This window comes from Xenopus tropicalis, chromosome 4, assembly GCF_000004195.4.
Source record: "Xenopus tropicalis strain Nigerian chromosome 4, UCB_Xtro_10.0, whole genome shotgun sequence".
Taxonomy (NCBI): Eukaryota; Metazoa; Chordata; class Amphibia; order Anura; family Pipidae; genus Xenopus; species Xenopus tropicalis.
In genome coordinates, this window is record NC_030680.2 from 135,909,903 (window position 1) to 135,932,217 (window position 22,315).

A 22,315-nucleotide genomic window follows, 5' to 3' on the forward strand; every position below is an offset into this window, starting at 1 on the left:
CCAAACCCGACCCTTGCCGGCCCTCCCCCTGCCGTGTTACATTTACGTGAGCTCAGGGGAGGACGTCGGGTGGGGGCCCCTGTGGGGGGTTAGTGGAGCCCCTGTGGGGGGGGGGGATAGGGGATGCGGCCAGCGGGGGCACCTGCAGGGCCTACCCAGTCTCTGTAGCCCCATTAAACACAAAATACATGTTCCTTGCAGAACTATAAAAAAAAAAACAAAGTGCCAGACCCAGTAATCCAATAAATGCACTTCATTACCATTTTATGGGCTAATGTAATTAAAGACACAATAGGGCTGATTCACTAAGGTGCATTCAAACAAGCGCTATTTATAGCATGTGTTAAAAATGTTATCGTGTCTAATTTTTTGCGTTTTAACACACAATTCACTAAAAGGATATTTGCGTTAATTTAGACGATAAGCTGTGTGCGTTATTTAAGTCGCGAAGACTATTTTCGTGTGGTATTTGACACAACACGCGCTAATTAACGCAGAGCGCTACTTGTTGGTGCGCTAATTAACGCACGTGCGCTACTTATCGCGTGCACGCCATATTAGCCATACACACCATTACGTTCATAAAACTACTTTTTTTGAAAATGCCCATTTCCCTGCAAACTGGCGGCTGCATCACTCTGGGGCCAACACAGACTTGAATAAATAACACTGCAAAGTCCTTATTGTGTTGCCAAAAGCTCATTAACTGTACTTTTCTGTAATTACCGCCTCCCCAAGTAGGTGTTAATTTTCACACAGACTAATGTGATATTTAGCGCGTCTAAGTGTTTGTGAATCATGCGTTAGTATTATTTCTGCGCAAGAATTAACGCAATGCAGTAAAATTAACGAATTTGGTTGCACGCTATTTAACGCACGCGATATGCAACTTAACGCATGCCATAATAATTTAGCGAATCACTCGCTATTTTAACGCAAAAAAGCATGCGAATATGCTTATCGCACCTTAGTGAATCAACCCTAATGGGGCAGATTTATCAAAATCTGAGTTTTTGCGATAGAATATTCCCACGCAAGTTTGTTGCATGCTGGCGAGTCACAATGATCCATTTATTTTCAATAAGGTTAAAAAACTCCTAAACTTGGAAAATAAATAAATAAATAAACAAAGTTGGCCCAGACAATTCCCATTGACTTACATTGAACCTTGGCAGCTTTTACTTGTCAGGTTTTTTCTGGAGAATTTTTTCAGATTTTTTCTTTAACAAATCCAAACTATTTGTGGTTCTTAAGAATATTCTCAAGTATATTAGCATTCCCACTTTTTTTAGCCACATTTTTTTCCTGAAAAACGCAAACTTGAACTTTTGATAAATCTGATTTAGTTTGCACCCAGGAGCACTAACCCATAGCCACCAATTAGCAAGTAAAATTTATTAATCACCTGTTTAAAAGCAAACATCTTATTGGTTGCTATTGGGTTACTGCTCCTGGGCAAACTTAGCGCCCTTTATAACATATAGGGGATAGAGTTTTCCAAAAAAGATTTCTTAATTCTCAAAAAAAAAACTCAACAATCACAAATGTATAGATAAAAGGAACTTTATTTATGTTCAGGTTTGTTAGCGTTTTCCTATATTTAGGAGATAGTTTGATCGCCCCTTTAGTTTCATTGTAGTAGCTGGCAAGGGGTTCTTTCCATGTTTGTTTTAAAAAAATTAAAAATCTATCTTTTAAAAAGTTTGAAGAATAAAATACTAGTAATACTAGGGGCCTGTCCAACACTGATACTGTGCTTGGGGTACCAGTGCCCACTGCCACTCACTGTTTAATGCATTAAGGATGCCACATATGTTCTACTGGTACTAGTCCAAAATCTATCTCTTAAAAAGTTTTCATGATTAAAATACTAGTATCTTGTACACAAAATGGATTTCCACCCACGTAAGTGAAAGATTGAGCATTTGTCCTTGTTACTGTAACACTTTCCATTGATGCTTCTCTTAACAAAGCCAAGAACTCTTGTTGCAGTCGGCAGGAATCATATCTTCGTATTTAGGCAAGTCTAAAAGAGAATTTCAATACGAGAAAAATGAGAATTAAATCAATCATATATTTTTGTTGTTCAGTTTATCCAATGAAATACTGAAGTGATGGGGCTAAATTTGTATATTTTTTAGGGATCAAGGGATAGTTTTTTGAGAATGGGGCTAATTAGTGCCTGTTTGTATGAAGATGGAAAAGAACCAGCAAAAAGTTGGGTCTCCTTCCCAACCATTATTGCCCGCTAGTACCAAGCCATGTCATTCTCATTTTTCTCTGGCTGCAGCTCTCATGCAAGAGATAGCACAAAGAACAGGCCCACTTCTGTTTCAAAGCAAGGTGCAAAAAGCTAAAATATCTTTGATTTTTTTCAACCAAACAGCCAAAACCAGGCTGTCAGGTTTTCAGAATGTTGGAAACAGGCAGATGGTTTTAACCTGGAAATCCTGTGAAAACACTGTCTGTCTAGGTCAAAACTGGATAGGTGGCAACCCTACTTCTGGTCCTCCTGACATAGCAATTGAGCTTTCTACTCTAAAGCCGACCATACACGCACCAATAATATTGTACAAAACCTTGTTTTGTACGATATTCAGTGCATGTGTATGGCGGCTTGATGAGGGGACTGATATCGCAAAAGGCTGCTGATATCGGTCAACTCATCGATCGGCCAGGTCAAAAGATTTTGTTTGGGCACCATTGAAGGAGCCCGAGCAAAATCTATGTTCAGGGCTGAATCAGCAGAAGGAGGTAGAATTTCTATTGTTTCTACCTCCATATCTGATGATTCAGCCCTAAATGTCAGTGGAGGGTGGGTACGACCATTGGTCGCATGAAAGATCGAAATTGCTACGTGTATGGCTACCTTAAGGCTAATGGCACACTGGGCTGATTCTTGGCCTGTGGATAAATGCAGGCTGAGAAATAGCCCCTACACTGCCACCAGCCTTTCCCTGTGCCTGCACCAGGAACTATTGTGTTGGCCTGGGTGTGGGCACACAGAGCGGTTTTCTGCCACAAAATGCATGAGCAAAACTCTTCTCCTTGTGCCTGCATTAAGGCCAACGCAATGGGTCTGGATGAAGGCACAGGGAAAGGCTGATGCCACCGTAGGGGCTAATTCTCAGCCTGTGTTTATCCACAGGCTAAGAATCAGCCCAGTGTGGCATTAAAATGCCTTAGTGTAGACAGCTCAATTGCTACATCAGGAAGACCAGAAGTAGGGTAGCCACCTATCTGGTTTAAACCCAGACAGCCGGTTTTTCATGTGGCTTTCCAGGTCAAAACCGTCTGCCTGTTTCTCAACAGAAATCCTCCAAATTGCATTCTGGAGGATGCAATAACCCTGCCCCCGACATCATCACATGGCCAGAAACGTCATTGATGACACAAGTCACCGATGTCATCACGCACAACCCTTTGTCCAGGTTTATTACCGACAAAGGTGGCAACCCTAACCAGAAGCAACCCAGCAAAGACTTAACAGGCTGGACATAGTCTTTGCATGAGCGCTCCAGCCTATCAGGTCCTTGCATTACCCTAAAGACAGCCTGGAGCTGGAGAAGAAACACTGTATGAGTATTTACTAATCTGACAGGAATAAACACAAATGCTAACAAGACACACTTACATCACTGTCTTTCATATCCTGCCGGCTGTGTGTCCTGGAGATGTACATGACTGCATCGTGGACAGAATTAAAGAGAAGGTTCTTGGTGATGGACTTGGAGAAAAAGTTCCCAACATCCAGTTGTTCAATAATGGATGCTGCAAAAATATTCAGCATTTTAATTACTCAATTTCCTTATTATTGAAAATAATGCACCGGGTTCTGTATTGCTGTTCTTTATTATTACCTTGGCATCCAGTAAGGTAAACCTGCACGTCGATTTCTTGGAAATCTCTAAATATCTGAAACACCAAAAGGAATCAAGGCAATATTAAAATATAATACAACTTTACATTTTATGATGTATTCAAACACCTTTTACAATATCATAGTGCATGTATTGTGTTTTTGTGCATGCTGAATTCACAGCAAGACTAACTGGCATTATTTACAAAAAGAAAGAAGTAAAAAAGTCTAAAGACCTTTTATTCTCTAGGCTTTATGGTGTGTCCCATTGCCTGAACACCAGCAGGTTAATATTAGTAATTGTGTATACTGTATGTCAATGCAGCCAGTTCAGGCTGTCTAAAATGCTTTTTACCCAACACCAGTCTAGATCTGGTACAACATTGCCCATTAATTGGACTATTTCCATGTAAAATACCAAGCTAAAGACTGGATCACTGTCCAAATTAGGCACTTACAGGAATGGCCCTATTACACTGATTAGATGGTTGACCTGTGTGTAGTCAGAATGAACAGTAAGTACAATGGAATGAAGCTGCTGCTATGTACCATAGGCCTGTGCCCTTCCACAAATATAGATGTAATGTATATTCATTCACTGCAAAGTGTGTACTAAACAAAGAAACAAAAAAAAAAAAGATTTTTACTCTAAAGACCAGACAACCTTTTGGTCTTAATTCAGCCTTATGAATAGCATACCAGATGTGTATCTGTTTACGCCTATTGCTTATGTTGAAGTAAAAAAAGATTGTTTTTATACATCTTTTTACTTTCAAAAATATTTTCTTATATTTTTAAGCCTTTGCATTTCTGTTTTTTCCTTGTAGTCCTATTGGATAAATGTCTGGGCCATGCCCCCTGGTGGGTATATATTGTATGAACTGTGAGTTTTGTACCCAGCCCATGAGTGCTCTGTCACAAAACACATAAGGCTGCTACGTGTCCTACTCATATCTAATTTTAAAGTTCTACAATTAATTGTCTTTGCCTGTTTGGGGGAGTCTGTGTGCAATAAAACATTCTTGATGGTAAACTATAAAAGTGAACTTACATTTTTTAAAACTTTAATGCTGACTGTATCCAAAAAGCCGGCTGTGCTTAAGTCCAAGATAAGAGAGTGGAAGGTGCATTTTTCAGAGCCAAAGTAGTCGAGGCCAGCATCCTCTAAGGCTTCATAGCCTGGCGCAATCTGAATCTCTGGCTCTTTGGCAGCAGGACTATTAGAGACAATGGAGTCCAATTCCTTTTCCTATAGAGAGTACAATGTAAGGAACCAATTTATTACCATTTAAATATTCAGGTTTTTCTTTTATATATCACATTATGTCTGATTATAACAATGCTACTGAAGTTTTATTATATAAGGAGACACTATCAGTGAGGGTGATACACATGGCCACATTCTAATTCTGTCCGTACTTACTTTTCTCTTGTTTTCTTTCTTCCTCTGTTTCTCTGCTTTCTCCTGCAGCTGCTTCTGCTTCTTAATTGCTTTCTTCTTAAGTTCAATCAGTTTATCCACCTCAGCACCGCACTGTAATACATACAACATATCCATCATACTATCATATCATACCATCATCATTTGAAATCCTGATAGGGAAGAAGGGATTAAACCCTGTTAGGGGAGGAGGGACTAAAACATTGATGTAACAAATTGTAACAACTTCTCCACAGCTTACAGACAGCATGCAGGAACTGCATAACCCACAATGCATTGCACTGTGATGTTCCTTTCTTTATTGACATCACATGTACAGGGAATTGTGGGATTGGGAGGATGCAGGCTGAAGGCAGGCTGAGGACAGTTGACTACTGTTACATTTTATTTGAGTCTGAAAGTAGTCAACCAGATCAGCAGGGGTGGGGCTTAGGGAACTGTTCCAAACCATATTATTACACCACCAATCCCAGTGATTTTAACTTTCCTTCCTCCTTAAGTTGTGTTTGGGTGGAGTTCCCCTTTACCGATTTGCACAATTCTTTTCCACTTTAGAACAGTCATTCCAGTGTAGAAAAGAAATTGTTACAGATGAAATCCTGAGTATTCTCTATGGCAGTGATCCCCAACCAGTGGCTCGGGGGCTACATGTTGCTCCCCAACCCCTTGGATGTTGCTCTCAGTGCCCCCAAAGCAGGTAGTTATTTTTGAATTCCCGACTTGGTGGCAAGTTTTGGTTAAATAAAAACAAGATTTCCTACCAAATAAAGCCCCTGTAAGCTGATAGGGTGCATAGAGGCCCCTAATAGCCAATCTTAGCCCTTATTTGGCTCCTCCATGAACATTTATGGTGCTTGTGTTGCTCCCCAAGTCTTTTTACATTTGACTGTGGCTCACGAGTAAGAAAGGTTGGGGATCCCTGTTCTATGGGTTGGAAGCATTGTTAGTGACTGGTGAGTTGTTATCTTACATATAATAACATACTATTTTGTGTGTGGGACTAGGTGTGAAATTTCACTAATCTTTAGTGAATCAGGTCCTAAAAGTTTCACACACTTACCATCCTTTTAACAGACTCTGCATACAGATTGGCATTGGCAAAGTAAAGGGTGCAGGATGAGCGGAAAATCTTTATTCCTTGTATTTCTGTTACCTTTAATAGAAGCAATAAGATACGTTTTATAATGTTTAGATCATTTAAACAGACGTGAAAGCATTTATTTGCTGTAAGATGGGGAGATCAGAGAACTCAACAGCAGCTCAGGGGCTACCTATACATAAGTACGGGGCATATATATATATATAGGTGAGACTATACTCAAGAATAGTGTTTCTCAAACTGTAAGGCCAGTTTTACAAAATGAGGGTTCCATTGAATTTTTTTAAAAAAACACTGCATTTTTTCTTGGCAATTTAAAAATGCATATACATAATGTCTGAAGACAGCTGTAACCCTTATTGTAATTTTAGAAGTTGATGTTTCAAAAAGTGACCCTGGACTTAAAACCTTGTACATACATACAATACATGTGGGGCCACTGGAATACAGACACAATTCTACAGATTGTTTAAAAGTGCAGGTGAGAGAAGTGATCCCTCCGGGTAGACAAGACAACCTTATGGTGCTCATAAACTGCAAGAAGACCTTTTGGATCTTTCAATTAGAAACCAAAGAATCTTAATGAAAGGTGGGATATAAATTGTCCTATACAGGCCAATAATAAACTGCTGCTACATTTGAATGGTATTGTGACATGTATGAGTTGATAAATGACTTACTGTAAATGAATGATATTATTTAGTGGAATAGTTCTTCATTGGCTCAGGGGTCTTTTTGAATAATGATTTTAGAATCCGATTTGTCATGTATTTTACCTGTCTTGTATTTATCCATGTTTAGGGGCATCTGTTTTATGCCTATAACTAAGGACCAGAGCGGTTCGAAATGCGTCAGGTGATAAGGTACCTGACTTTCTTAATGTATTTTAATAGTCAGCAATAAAATATATAATTTTAACAAGATACTTTTGGAGGTGTGGCTTACTCCTTGGTATGCCTTAATACTCTCCATATATAACAAATGCAACAAAGAATATGTAGCGGGTGAAATAGCAGTAAAACCTAACAATACAGTTACCTGGTCAAACTGGGCTACGTCTCTGTAGATATCTGTATTGTCAACCTTTCCCAGGATGGAGTAATGGGGTCTAAAGAAAGATCAAGATTTGTTTGTTTTGTGGATAATTCAGGATACGAGGATACCTAAATACACAAAAAGTGGGGTTGTGGGAGCATTTCAAGGCTAAATAAAATATATGAGCCCAATGGAAGTACAAAGTTATGATCATAACATTGGCACACCCCATATGGTGGTTGGTGGTAAAAACTGTATATACCTATCACTGTAATCTGTTCCTTCAGATTAATGAATAAATACCATTTTATATGCTGAAATCCAGCTGCAAAACAGTTCTTCTCTTTCTGCATCATTTAAACTCCTAGCAAGGGAGGGGGGACTAAAACAGTGATGTAACAAGTTCTCCACAGCTTACAGACAGCATGCAGGAACTACATAACCCACAATGCATTGCACTGTGATGTTCCTTTCCTTATTTTGTGAGGAGGGGTACAGGCTGGGAACAGGCGACTACTGTTACATTTTATTTGAGTCTTAAAAGTAGTCAGTCAGATCAGCAGGGGAACAGGGGGAACTTAGGGAACTGTTCCAAACCATATTCTTACATTGAAAATTGTGAAAAGACTGCAAACTTTTTAATTGATGTATATTGCAAAGTTGCTTGAAATTATGTTTCATTTTCAAAAAGCTTAGTTGTGTTTGGGTGGAGTTCCCCTTTAATGTACACAGTTCAGCAGCTATATGTTCCCTGAAGTCCAAAATACCAATATGACGCACCAATTTAATGGCTTTTTTAACTTAGAAAAACACAAATAATATGTTGGTGCAGAATTGCTATTGTTTATCTGCTGTTCTTATTGCTTTTATTTAATAAGTTTTGAAACCATTGCAATCTCACAATGACTCTTATACCTAAAATTGGTTTATGAAGAGATTTAGCTTAGTGTTCAATAACATAAAACAGAAAGTATAAAATGAGTATGGAATAACTCACTTCTGGGTTCTGAAGATAACAGTTAAGAGTGAAAACGCCACAGAAACAGCCAGTCCGATATCCAGGTTCAGCAGAATTGTGGCAAGAAACGTAACCACCCACACCAGCTGTAATGAGCCACAAAGACAATCACACACAAGCAGATTTACACAATGCCGTGTCCATACTAATGCAGGGTAGCCATACAGCTAGCCCTGTACATGATTATCCAGGTATGGGACCCATTATCCAGAATGCTCGGGACCTGGGGTTTTCTGGATAAGGGATCTTTCCGTAATTTGGATCTCCTACCTTAAGTCTACTAAAAAAAAATTATGTAAACAGTAATAGGATGGTTTGGGCTCTAATAATGATTAATTATATCTTTGTTTGGGATGGAGCATAAGGTACTGTTTTATTATTACCTATAAAAAAAAAAATTAAAAATGTGAATTATTTCATTAAAATGGAGTCTGTGGGAGACGGCCTTTCCGTAATTTGGAACTTTCTGGATAATGGGTTTGCAAATAAGGAGTCCGATACCTGTACTGTCATTTTTGCTTTTATTTTCTCAGAATGTTCATTTGCCTTTGGAATGGACCATAAGGGCCTTATTTACTGTATTAAGCATCAAAGCAGTACTATTTGTTAGCAGTTATTTGTACTCCTTTAGGAAACTGTGCATTTTTGCAAGCGGCTTAGGGACTTATCTTTGGTCGATTAGGTTCTTTAGGGGGAATGGTTCTTGTATAAAAACAAAGAGGTTTGGCCAGTTTAGCAAGAAAAACAAAAAAAACAAAATCATAACTGCACTATAATGGCATGCCCACGTTAAAAACATTAAGATTAAGTCCTTACCAGGTCAATTTTGTTGGATCTCCACAGCATTGGCACGTCAGTAAACTGCTTGTAAATACCCTTGAGATTGACTACAACAACTGCAGCCAGTATTGCCTGAGGGGAAAAATAAATAGAATTGTGATACTCAGATCATATATACATACAGTACAGGTATGGGATCCATTATCTGGAAACCCATTATTCAGAAATCTCTAGATTACAGGAAGGCCGCCTCCCATAGACTCCATTCTAATGAAATAATTAAACATTTTTTAACTGATTTCCCTTTTCTCTGTAATAATAAAACAGTACCTGTACTTGATCCCAACTAAGATATAATTACCCCTTATTGGGGGCAGAACAGCCCTATTGGGTTTATTTAATGGTTAAATGATTCCTTTTTCTCTGTAATAATAAAACAGTACCTGTACTTGATCCCAACTAAGATATAATTACCCCTTATTGGGGGCAGAACAGCCCTATTGGGTTTATTTAATGGTTAAATGATTCCCTTTTCTCTGTAATAATAAAACAGTACCTGTACTTGATCCCAACTAAGATATAATTACCCCTTATTGGGGGCAGAACAGCCCTATTGGGTTTATTTAATGGTTAAATGATTCCCTTTTCTCTGTAATAATAAAACAGTACCTGTACTTGATCCCAACTAAGATATAATTAACCCTTATTGGGGGCAGAACAATCCTATTGGGTTTTTTAATGCTTAAATGAGAGCTCGGATATGGATATCCAAATTACGGAAAGATCCTTTCTCTGAGAAAGCCCAGGTCCCGAGAATTCAGGATAACAAGTCCTGTCTCTTTATTTACTTATATACACCACAGCCAGTATTTATTCAATATTCAAACTGCACTAGACAAGGTCTTTGTTGATTCATAGCTGAGCTAACACTGCTCTTGTTAATGTGTATCATTTCCCTTTAGTAGATTTATATTCCTGTGGAAACAGATTCAACTGCTACTTTATAATCAGACACTTTATAATCACAATATTTTTACTCATACTAGACCCAGGCCATAAATATATTATATAAATATTAAGTTACACATGGAATACAGTTTATACAGTAATTCTACAGTAGCGCTTCTGAAATATTTCATACAACAGTAAAGAAGCAGAACAGGAGGTGAAACTCACCATGTGATTAAACTCACTTTTGGTAGGGTTTGAAACAGCTCCCCAGCTCTTAGAATGATAATAAGGATGACCAAGGATGAGACAGCACTGGCCACCTGAATACAAGCAGATATGATTTTTTTTGTGGGGGGGCACATAAAGTGAGCACAATCAGGGCCATATTGTCATTAAGAAGAAGAATGTACCTGGCTGTGCCCTCCTGTGCTTTCTTGCACCAGACTTCTCGACATGGCTGTCCCAATTGTGAAACATTGAAAGAAGCTTCCTATTGAATTACTCAGCCCCAAGGCTATCAGTTCCTGCAGGAGAAGGCAAACAGTTGTAGGGATGCATTTGTAGTATTTACTTACAATAACATGGAAACAAAATTATATATAAATATATTGCTATATAGGGTCATCATTCTTAAAATAATTTCTTTCAGAGCTGAATTTGATTTATATTTCACACTACCCATAACTCACTGCAGCTGATTGCTCATTTTGTTCTTTTAGCAAATTACTCCTCAACTCCTTGCCCATTATCTCTTCACACATGCATTCGAACTCTGGCTACATCTGCAACCCTTAAAACTACAATTAATGGAGGGCACTCCCTTTACACAAGGGTGCAAGGCACTTACCCAAATAGAGCCAAAAATGAATGCGAACTAGAAAAGCTCACTCTGCACACCCCATCATGAATGCAGACACACAGGCAAGCAGAAAGTTATTTAATAAGGCAGATAAGTTGGTGAGTGGGAGATGGGTATAGGTGGGTATTCTCCCACACACCCATGTATCTGCCTTATAAGCCTGAGTGCTGCTGATTTCTTCTGGGACACTGTGTTTGGTATGTACAACATGATATGTTTTAATGATTTTGTAATTATACATTGTTAACACTGTATGCTTTATTAAGTCACTTTTCTGCATACCTGTGTGTCTGCATTAATGATGGCGAGTGCAGAGTGACCTTTTGTAGTTTAAAGCTGCATCCTTCTCTGGGATTTCCGTCTACACAAAGTTTCTCTGCATTTAAACGGTCTCTTAAATCACATTGCTTTAGAAAAGATTAACCTTATCTAGCAAAGCATTTCTTTAGTATGCACTAAATGCCACACCTGCTAAGTGAATGCTCAATGCCACATCTCTCACTTTACTTAATCCTGATCAGGTCCATACTGAGATTCTAAAAGGGCCCTGGTATTTCATATACACAGAGCTACTTCATATGCCTACAGACCCAATAAGTAGACACCATCCATAGCATTTTACAATAGCCCCTCTGGTATTTGCAATTTGAGTCTACAGACTAGCAGGGTCGGACTTAGGCCCAATGGCCTTTACAACCCCCCCCCCCCCCACAGGGGCCCCCCTCACCTGTCCAACCCCTCCCCCGAGTACACGTAAATTAAACTTACCTGCAGCGCGTCAGGGGAGGGAGAACGGAGGATCGTTGGAGCGCCCTATGGGGATCGGGTCTGGGCGGCCCAGTCCGACTCTGCAGGCTAACAGCCCAGGGCTGCTCCTGATCTTGCCTATCCCCAGGGAATTATTTAGGTCTGGTGTCAACCTAAACACAGGACATACATATGACCCCCCCCCTAGATGGCGGAAGTGATGTCACTTCCTGTGACATCACGGCAGAAAATGTGGAAGACCCCTTGCCCCCCTCCCAGCTGGCAGCAGCAGTGATGGGTTATTTTTTTCATTTTTAAAACTTAATTTATTATATAGGCACCCAAAGGCTGCCCCCCTAGGCACAGGCCCTCAAGTGCCTACATATAAATACAGCCCTGCCCATCCCTGCATCTTGTGTGTCATACCCTTTTCTTCTTTTATATGGTGAGCTGTATTGAGCAGGACCCTATTTACCACTTAAATCAATATTTATAATACTTATAATCCGCATAGAACTGTGGAATATGTTGGTGCTTTATAAATATATGTTTATATCACAATAATGATTCTAATATAACTTCCACATGGAAGACGTCAAACATTTTATGTAATAGGCAATATAAATATATATATATATATATATATATATATATATATATATATATTAGAAATGTATGTATATCTTTATTTATAAAGCGCTACTTACAGTATGTACGCAGCGCTGTACAGTAGAAATAACTAAATATTAAAATATATGCAACTGAAAAAAGCTATGCCAATAGAGAAAGTGTAAAAAAAATAATAAGTAACCCACCTGATTGCTGTCAACATTGTATCCATGTTTAACAGCAAACATCTTAGCCAGGGATATGGTAAAGGCATAGACCACAACAGCAATGGCAAAGGCGTTGCCAACCACACTAGCAAAAATACTGGCATTTGGTACCATTGGTGCTTTCATCCTGTAATGAGAACACTGCATAAAATCTAAAGTTAAGGAAAATAATCTATCATTTTCCATTAGATTTAGAGTAGCACCAAATCAGTGGTGCAAAGATGACCTGTACAGGCATGGGATACATTATCTGGAAACCTGTTATCCAGAAAGTTCAGAATTACGGAAAGGCTATCTCCCATAGACTCCATTATAAGCAAATAACAAATAAAAATGATTCCCTTTTCTCTGTAATAATAAAACAGTACCTGTACTTGAACCCAACTTAGATATAATTACCCCTTATTGGGGCAGAACAGCCCTATTGGGTTTATTTCATGGTTAAATGATTCCCTTATCTCTGTAATAATAAAACAGTACCTGTACTTGATCCCAACTAAGATATAATTACCCCTTATTGGGGCAGAACAGTCCTATTGGGTTTATTTAATGATTAAATGATTCCCTTATCTCTGTAATAATAAAACAGTACCTGTACTTGATCCCAACTAAGATATAATTACCCCTTATTGGGGGCAGAACAGCCCTATTGGGTTTATTTAATGGTTAAATGATTCCCTTTTCTCTGTAATAATAAAACAGTACCTGTACTTGATCCCAACTAAGATATAATTACCCCTTATTGGGGGCAGAACAGCCCTATTGGGTTTATTTAATGGTTAAATGATTCCCTTTTCTCTGTAATAATAAAACAGTACCTTGTACTTGATCCCAACTAAGATACAATGAATCCTTATTGGTGGCAAAACAAGCCTATTGGGTTTATTGAATAGTTAAATTATTTTTAGCACACTTAAGTTATGGAGATCCAAATTACGGAAAGATCCCTTATCCGGAAAACCCCAGGTCCCGAGCATTTTGGATAACAGGTCCCATACCTGTACCTTAATCCAATCTAAAGCTCCCTCACGGTTCACCTAAGGAGACAGAGCACCCCTCTCTCCACCCCATTGTCCCATAGTAGCCACAATAGGCTACCCTACCCTATTACCATAACGGCACATGGGGCAGTTTTGGGCACTATAAGCACCAAGCTTTTAAGAAGCTGGGGCAATAAAGCATCTAAAGCCCACCAATAGAGTTCCATTTGCTTGACAACAACTGTACTTCATAGATATTTGCCTGAAAAAGTTAAGCCCTGACATGTAATGATACGAGCACTTGTGAGTCAAGTGATTGCAATGTAAGTCTAGGGTGGCTGTTTCAGGAACTATAAAGTACATAAAGTACTCATGAAAAATTTATTTTATAATATTGAAAATATTAAGTCTAGACAAACATTTTAAAATTTATAGCTTTTAAAAATTTTGCAACGTTATGGCTAATTATGGAAGCAGCCTCCCATCCGTCAGTGACACAGAAATGTGTGAGTGACAGAACAGAGTGAAAGCTGATTTGCTGTGGCATGTCATGAGGCCACACCCCTCAACGGCAAACATGTGCAAAGGGAAAGTAAAGGAATGGAGCCGGCCTGGGTGCTGATGAAGCTGCATTTGTACATATAACAGTAAAGCAGCTTATTGTTTATATCCTTTATATCCTCATATACACAGCACTTCAGGCTCTTTTGCATTTGGGTTTGTGCTTCTCACCAGCAGGCTTAGGATGAAGACACACAGAGCTACTAGTAGCAGCTACTTGTCATGGCTATTAAGATAGACAACGCTGATCATTTACTGATAATTGTCTCTACGTGTGTTTTAGCAGAGGCAATTTTCAGTATTGTCTATGGCAGGGGATTTTCTGGTATTTAGTAGCCATGAAAAAGTAGCTGCTACTAGTAGCTCTGTGTGTCTTCACTCTTAGTCATCCTCCTACAATTTACACATGCAGATACAAATCTTAGTTCAATAGCCAGATACTGGGTAACAAAAGACACTCCCTCCATACCAATGCCAGTGCCCAAAACAGCCAAGTGTATAAAATATAAAGGAGAACCAATACTTAAAAACAAATATGGCAAACCTACAGCACCAGGCTAAAGTTTCAGAATCTCTATATAACAGTACTGATTCAGGCCTTTGATGTTGTGCACAGGAGCTCCCTATCTTGGATTTTGCTAGTGTCAGTGGCACTGCACATGCTCAATTTGCTCTGAGAAGCTGTTGAGAAGCTAAGCTTAGGGGTTGTTGCCAATCATCAAGCAGAATATGAGGTGTGTCTGTCTTAGACGCTGAGGCTACATGGCTGCTTATTCATTTCTGATGCTAGTAGTAGTGGTTTTAGAGCTGCCATGTATTGAGAATCTGAATTAATTACTAATCAACCTTATATTGTTGCCTTTATAGTCCATGTACACAGTATATTGTGCATCAGCATCACAAAGTATGTGCAGTGAATCAGGAGAAAAGAAGATGGGGGGCTACTAGGGGCATCTTTGGGGGCACAGATCTTCCCTGCTGTGGTTGCCTTGAGCTGGTATGGAATCTTAAAAAAGTAGTTTACAGCATTTCTAACCTACTTCTTTGGTAAGCACTTTTGGGTTAATTTATCTGCTACTTGATGTCTCTACCCAAACTACAGATATTTGTTCTGAAAGTAATAAGGTATTCCAGAATATGTTTTACTTCTTATGCAAGAATGCTTACCCAGTTGGGATCTCCCCTACAATGTCCACTCCATAGACTTGGTTGAGATTGGCACCATATGATATCCCAGTGGCTACAATTAGCTTAAAAAAAAAAAGAGCAAAAGATCAATAATCAGTAAAAACACAAATCCAAGTACAAGTGATGTGAAGTTAACAGAATGAGCACAACTAATACTCTAGACTACTGAATTAAACCGGAGGGGCATGATATTTAGATATGAGCTAAAACCCATGGAACTTTTACAAACAACGATTTTGTTCCACTTAAAGTATTGCGTTTGGATGCATAGAAGTGTCACAGAAATGTTCAGCTGAGGGCCGTTGGGTCGATGGCCTAAAACCTTGGAATTCAGCTATCATTTCTAACTGTATATGACAAATTTATTGAGAAATATTCAGATTATTGAGGGGGATAGGATAAGGCTTTGTAAACTGATAATGAAAGCTTCTGCCTGAGCTATGCCATTTTTTACTTTAGCAGGTAAATACAAGGAACAAATACTATATGCAGTGGCATTTGTTTCCCTTAATCACAAACAGGATAATCCCACAATTGGGAACCATTGCCTCAGCATACATACATATTAGCAAGAGTTACAAAGGTCTCTCACCGTGATGAGTTCGATTGGAATGGGCATTCGGATCTTTGAGCTGTATTTGTCGTTTAGAAACTTTACAACAAACAGAACCGTGATGGCGATGCCTCCAATGAGAAGAGAAGCAATATTTGTCTCAGGAAGCTTGGCACAGAGATTCACAATGGCCTAAAGAAGAAAGAAAGAGTTTATGTGACACCGCAGGCATATAGGTACCCAATGTGTGAATTTATAGTTTCCTTTATCCTTATATACACTATGTGACATGTAAATGCTATTCTTCATTGTATAGAATCATGTCCGTGCAGATTTTTTAACTATTGGGGTCTCTGGAGGTAAATCATTATGGGATATATTTCATTAATACTTTCTAAAGATGATGTTACACGTATGTTGAGTATCTATATGTACTGTATGCTTTGTGTATATGATCCATAGCAGTATATCATTAAATGGAAGCAAGGAACAATACATTCTGAATTCTTACATAAATTAGAGACAGTGGGTGACTTCTCTGGCTGATCTGCACACCTAGAACACTCTTCATCTGAGACACAGTCACATGGATTGCAGCTGCACTGGTGTAGCCTCGGATCAATGGTTCAGAGAGGTAGGTTACAACGAAGCCAACTTGCACCAAACCCAACATAATCTGTGAAAATTAGATGGGAAATGACAAATGAATATGAATTACTTATCAATTAGTACACGTTTGTTAAGAGTGCTTAACGTCTGGTAGGCAAGGGTAGCATTATATACGGGGTGGTATTTGGTGTGTAAGTGTATATTGTATCAGTGTATCATGCTCGGTTAAATCAGTGGATGTAGTGGGAGCTTAATTCAATAGCAGTCATGCCACTATTTCTAATATTTGTGAATTTCACAAACAGGAGACTATAGACTGGTATATCTTAAATCAGCAGTAAGGAAATTTTTTAAATGGATATCAAGAGATGTAACTCAAGACTACATTAAAGACAACCAGGGGTGTTTCTAGCATATGTGCTCTCTTAAGGTTGTATTTTGGATGCCACACCCCATTATTACTTTTTTTGCTTAAAAGCTGGTTGGGAATGGTGCATTGCATTCCTTGCACTAGAAGATACAACATTCCAAAACTGGCATTTCCACTCTGAAAGTTACCAGGAGCAGTTTTTTTCCACCCCTGGTAACCCGTGGGGTGCTGCCACCTAAGGAAAGATTCTCAACATGCCTTATGCCTGCAGAGCCCCTAAAAAACTGACTACAAAGACAATTCATGTTTTTAAAGGATAATTCACCCAAAAATTTGGAAGCAAATCTGATCAGTATCACACATGTCAGTCTGTACTTAATGATACTGTAGTTAGACTTACAGGAAAGGAAAGCAGAATTAAGCTCTAGCTCTACTGTAAAAAATGATGAGGTTACAGAATTCCCTACCAAGAGAGTTGTCAGTCAGTGACTCATTGGTGCAGAAAGCAGACCCTGCAATTCTAGGTGAGGGGTTGTGGCAGTGATTGATTTGTTTGAAAATATGTTTATGAAAAATGTCTTATTCACAAAGTTTATGGGGGCTCCCATATCATTTCGCTGTGGGCTCCAATGGCTCCAAATTCTACCACTGCTCGTTACATCACTCTTAGTTAAAATGGCTTAGAGAATAAGATCAGTAAATAACCTGGAATACATTTTCTAGGTAAGAATGAACATTGCCTTCTATTGGATCAACTTGTAGAGTGTTTTTCGCTGCTAATAAACTTGTGTTAATAAATCTATTAGATTGTGTTAGACCATAAACATGCACCAAGGAACCATGCATTCTGTATAGATAAGAATAACTGCTAAGAGTAGACAATGTAGTTGCAGAAACCCTGATAGTGTGATGGTTCATGTAGATTTATGTTCCACATCTATATCAAGCTTTGATATAGACTTGGGATAGGTTTATGTATGCTTGGCCACACCATTATACCAAAGCCTTACAGCCATAAAGCCATAATGTATTATGTTCTCACAGAAAACCTTTTACCTGAAAGAGTCCAACTAGGAATGTCAAGGCTGATGCCACCGCCACTCTGTCATTATCTCTTGCAGTTATATTAATCAGCGTTTCATTTCCTGGCAACGTGTAGAGTTCTGAGGGCACAAGTGATTCCGTCACACTTCCAACCATCACAGAAATCACAGCAAAGGTGCCTATGGTAAATAAGAGTGGCATTAGTGAAAACATTATTGGGCTTAGAAGCTGTTTAAAACTTCAGAAGCTTAGTAAAGTGTAAGTAAACACTACTGATAACATTAAGGTTGCTCTTGGCATATTATCTTATACTGTATATTAAGTTTTGTTTACTACTTAATTTGCTTCAAAAATATAATAGAATCATTTTTTAAACAATCTGTCTCAAAGCAAATTGCTGAAGAAATATTCCTACCAGGAGAAATATGTCTTGATGTCCCAAATATGGCATAGAGAAGCACAGGGAAAAATGAAGAATACAAGCCATACACTGGTGGAACTCCAGCCAGCAAAGCATAAGCCAAACCTAAAGAAACAGGGAAAAGTAAAAACAACAAAAAGTGCATTAAAATATTGCACCTAGCAAAAATGTTACATGTAGACAGCTGGTCAGAAGTTCCATATGCCTAATGAATATATAGCAGGCAGGCCCAGCCCAGGTTTACTAGGGATTGGGTGGGAAAGGGTGAGTCAGACCTCAAAGATTCCTTGCCCAATTTGTTAGTATTTGACTTGATAGAATGTATGGAATCCCTGTGTATTCATCTAAATAGGGGGGGCTTGAGCCTCTGGGACACTAGAGATATTAGTAAGTATGACTGGGCCCCTAATAGCATATTTATTGCAATTTCTAGGTTGCCTGCAGCTGAGCAAGCACATTAAATAATATAGAAAGGACTAGGTGCTGCTGTAACCAAGCTACTCTCTCAAGCATATGGGAAAGCATTTAGAGAGTAACATAGGGACCTCAGTTCTGCAGTTTGTTTTTATGTAACTTCAAAACATTACACCACCTATTAAAGCTATACGACTGTGGTATTTACCTTGTGGGAGCTGAATGATGCCAACGCTAAGCCCAGCTACTATATCACCCAGCAGCCATTCCCTTACTGGGTACCTTGGTATCCAGCCAAGGATTGGAATGAATTTAAGGAGCAGGGACTTTGCAATTGATCCGGAACATCTGGAACAGACAATATATGCAAGTTTAGTGGAACCGCTTAGCACTCACAGGTATGCAAACACCATGAGAAACCAATAAAAATTGGATATGCTCTAACTGCTTTGCCTAGCACACCCCTGTACCTTATCCTCTTCTTCATTCTGGCTAACGTGGAAGGACCTACTCGCTGAGATCTGGGTGCTATTTCCTCCAACTCAGCCTCACTCAGCACTAGCTGCCTTGCTGCAGGATCCATCACTGCCCCATTACCAAGATCTTCTTTTCTCCTTGCAACACCCATCTTCTTCCAGATCTACAAGACTACTATCCTGGTGCAAACCTAAAACAAGATAAAAAAAAAAAAAATAATGGTCACCAAAAAGTCTTTTTCTGCCTATAAACAGTTGATTGTTTCTGAATAATGTATTCCAGTTAGGAGCGGCCAACCCAACAACTGCATAAAACACAGTTGTTTTTGTACTTCAGCAAGAATTAGAGAGATGCTCAGTGTATTTGGTTGGAAAAAGTACATCAAATTAAAGGACAAGTAAGGCCCATATATTGTTTATTTTGTTTGGCCCCTTACCAGTGCCTCTAATTTGACAGTCCCCAAAGCAATCCCTTCTTACATCCCATATACTGCCCTCCTTATTCCAGTTCTGGCACCCAGCACCATGGGCAACCCAGTCCTGGTAAACTCTGAACAAGATGGCACAACTTAAGATACATTCTTTTGCATTGTATTATTTATGTAATTTTTTTGAGGTCTCAGTTCAGAATAGGATTAAGAGATGCCCTTTTAGCATTGCCAACCCAGTTTACACCACAATTGTATATCTTTGCTTCAGCATTTTTGGCTGTGGCATTAAGATGCTGCTGATATTGGTGAGCCAAGCAAGGTTGATTAACTTTACTCAAGTGGTAGGCATGCACTTTCTGCAAACATTTACATGTATATGAAGCCCATATTTATCTTCTGTGGTCCTGTGATTCAGTGCCTTGGTCAGTGCCACAGAGTCTCCTAATGATTTGCAAATAAAGCTACCCCTATGCCAGCCCATCACATGAATCCATGGCAGTCGTTTTTATACTTGGTTCAAGCCCCACTTAATATTGCAAAAATTGGTATTTAATGTAGTTCTGTTATATTCCCAGTCATATCGAGTAATTAAGTGTTCCCTAAAACTAACCGTAACTGACCTACAGAACTGTTGTTCTATGGATATTTCTGGAACCCGTGATTTCAAGAAAATGTAAACACAATAACGGTCTGTAAAGGGGAAACAGCACACCTTAGAGACAAAAGATAAAGAAAAGTGTGCAACATTCCTACCTACACAACAGGAATCCCTGAAAGGTAAGTCTCAGCAGTCCTAATGATCAATCCTGAAGACTGAGAGGTGGGGGTTGAATCTCTGTCCCATGTCTCTTCTGACTTTCTCAGCAAAAGAACTTTGGACTTTCTCTTGCTGTTTAGATGTCTTGTAAAAAAAATGATTACTCTGTAACTGCTGGCTTGCCCTTTAATCCTTATCAGTGCAAAATGCACAATCATGTTAACCTCCTTGATGCCGGAGTTGTTTGGCAGCAGCTCATTTTCGTCCCATAGCAATATATAAAGATATTGGAGTAATGAAGATTTAACCTATTTCTACCAATGACAGAGGTACAATCAGGGATGTTTTAGCCTCTGCTGCCCTGAGGCAACTGGTAATGACAGGCCTGAAAAATGCTGCCATGCCTGTTTCCAGGACGCTAGTAAAGTAAAATACTGTACCTCCTAAAACACCTTACAGGATAAAGGAAACATGGCAGGAAAGATACAGTAGTGTCAATTCCATATACAGTATAATACCCCCAGAACTCATGGTAGCATAGTGGCAGTTTTTATGTACAATACCCCATATCAGGGCATGAATAATATACCCAGAATGCACAGCAGGATAAATACAGTACCAATATTATGTATAATAACCCAAGAGCACCTAGGAAAAATGCAGTGCCCACTTTATGTATAAGGCATAGTGGCTAAAGGTGGCCACACAAGGGGCTATAAAAGCTTCTGAATCGGTCCGTCCATAGCGAGCCAGCAGATTATTGGCCCATCTGTCGAGCCTGCTGACTTGTATCTGTCCGAATATTGGCAACTCGATGCAGTCTTCGTCCTGATGGCTGGCTTTTCCTTGATTGTGATTTGACTGTTTGACTCGACGGTCACAAAAACACATTATCTTGCTATCACTTTTGATCTGCTTGTCTGGTGACTTTTCCAGACTAGTAGGTCTTTAAATGTATGACCAGCTTTAGCCCCTCCAAATCTTGTAAAATCTTCCCATGTAGAGCAAATTCCTTATGTGCCATGGGCTTTAATACCAGTTTTGTGAATTGCGCCCACAGGCTCATCAAGCAGAGAAGAAAACCCCACTCAGACACTAGAGCAGCATTCCTTAAATACAGTGTATACCATGGAAAATAAAAAGCACAGGGACATCAAGGCATTATGCAGCTTTTAGCCTTACCTTATAAATCCCTCCACTTGGGGGGAAAGGAAGTTGCAAGAACATCAGAGATTCTAATAGGCCCCAAATGTTGTGGTGACCATGAAGGACAAGGTTGCCTAAGTGCTGCCAATGCAGAAGGAAGGTGTCTCAGGCAAATGAACGGATACTCAGTGTCCTTGTAGTCAAGCAGAGAACCCTCTAATCATGGAGACAGAGAGCAGATGTGCCAGATAAAATAACATCCCTTTCTTTCAACTAAGGAACTAACATCACAGTCCTCTAGTGGGAGGGGGAATGCAAAGAGTGTGGGACACCCAACAGCTTTAGACTGGTTGCACTGCACGAAAACCAGGAAACAGGATCCTAGGAAATCTCTAATGTTTGCTGACGCCAGTTAGGCACCTCTGGGTCCTAAAACCCCCCCTTTCACACACAAAAAAATACATTCCAGACTGGCTGGTCTTAATTAAAGCAGTGGTTGTCAGACTTTTCAGTTTAAAGGACCTGTGAACCCAAAAAATAATTTTGCCTAACAAAAAAACCCCATAATTCTAAGCAACTTTGCAATATACATTCATTACAAGTTTGTAATGGTTTTTAAGTTATTTGTATATATTATTTCTATTAAAGGGGAACTCTGGCTTCCAAACCAAAATTTGTTAAAGAGCCCAACACAACAAAGAAACCTCTTATATACTTATTACTGCAATCTGTTCCTTCAA

General features: G+C 39.1%; 1 protein-coding gene across 2 annotated transcripts; it reads right to left on the reverse strand.

The window, feature by feature from the left end:
* Positions 1 to 1,547: 1,547 nt before the first annotated feature.
* Positions 1,548 to 21,876, reverse strand: slc26a6 (solute carrier family 26 member 6). 2 transcript variants are annotated; one of them, NM_001079448.2, is made up of 20 exons: positions 21,612 to 21,876; positions 19,236 to 19,432; positions 18,974 to 19,113; positions 18,346 to 18,456; positions 17,943 to 18,109; positions 16,419 to 16,583; positions 15,947 to 16,099; positions 15,334 to 15,416; positions 12,605 to 12,752; positions 10,594 to 10,707; positions 10,426 to 10,503; positions 9,269 to 9,364; positions 8,432 to 8,538; positions 7,438 to 7,507; positions 6,361 to 6,453; positions 5,283 to 5,393; positions 4,911 to 5,108; positions 3,861 to 3,915; positions 3,635 to 3,771; positions 1,548 to 2,026 (listed from the first exon to the last, which is right to left on the reverse strand). In NM_001079448.2, exons 2-20 carry the CDS (start codon positions 19,391 to 19,393, stop codon positions 2,003 to 2,005), a joined length of 2,208 nt encoding a protein of 735 aa, NP_001072916.2. In that variant the 5' UTR covers positions 19,394 to 19,432; positions 21,612 to 21,876; the 3' UTR covers positions 1,548 to 2,002. The 2 variants fall into 2 exon arrangements, with proteins under 2 accessions (NP_001072916.2, XP_017948602.1); XM_018093113.2 differs by lacking the exon at positions 21,612 to 21,876 and adding an exon at positions 20,426 to 21,542.
* Between the last annotated feature and the right edge of the window lie 439 nt (positions 21,877 to 22,315).

Excerpts from the sequence above, each read along its gene's own strand:
- slc26a6 (NM_001079448.2), bottom strand. The coding sequence starts at position 19,393 with ATGGGTGTTGCAAGGAGAAAAGAAGATCTTGGTAATGGGGCAGTGATG. Across the intron at positions 16,100-16,418 it reads ACCCACTGTCTCTAATTTAT|GCCATTGTGAATCTCTGTGC; the intron begins GTAAGAATTCAG and ends TTTCTTCTTTAG. Across the intron at positions 5,109-5,282 it reads AGAAAGAAAACAAGAGAAAA|GAAAAGGAATTGGACTCCAT; the intron begins GTAAGTACGGAC and ends TACTCTCTATAG.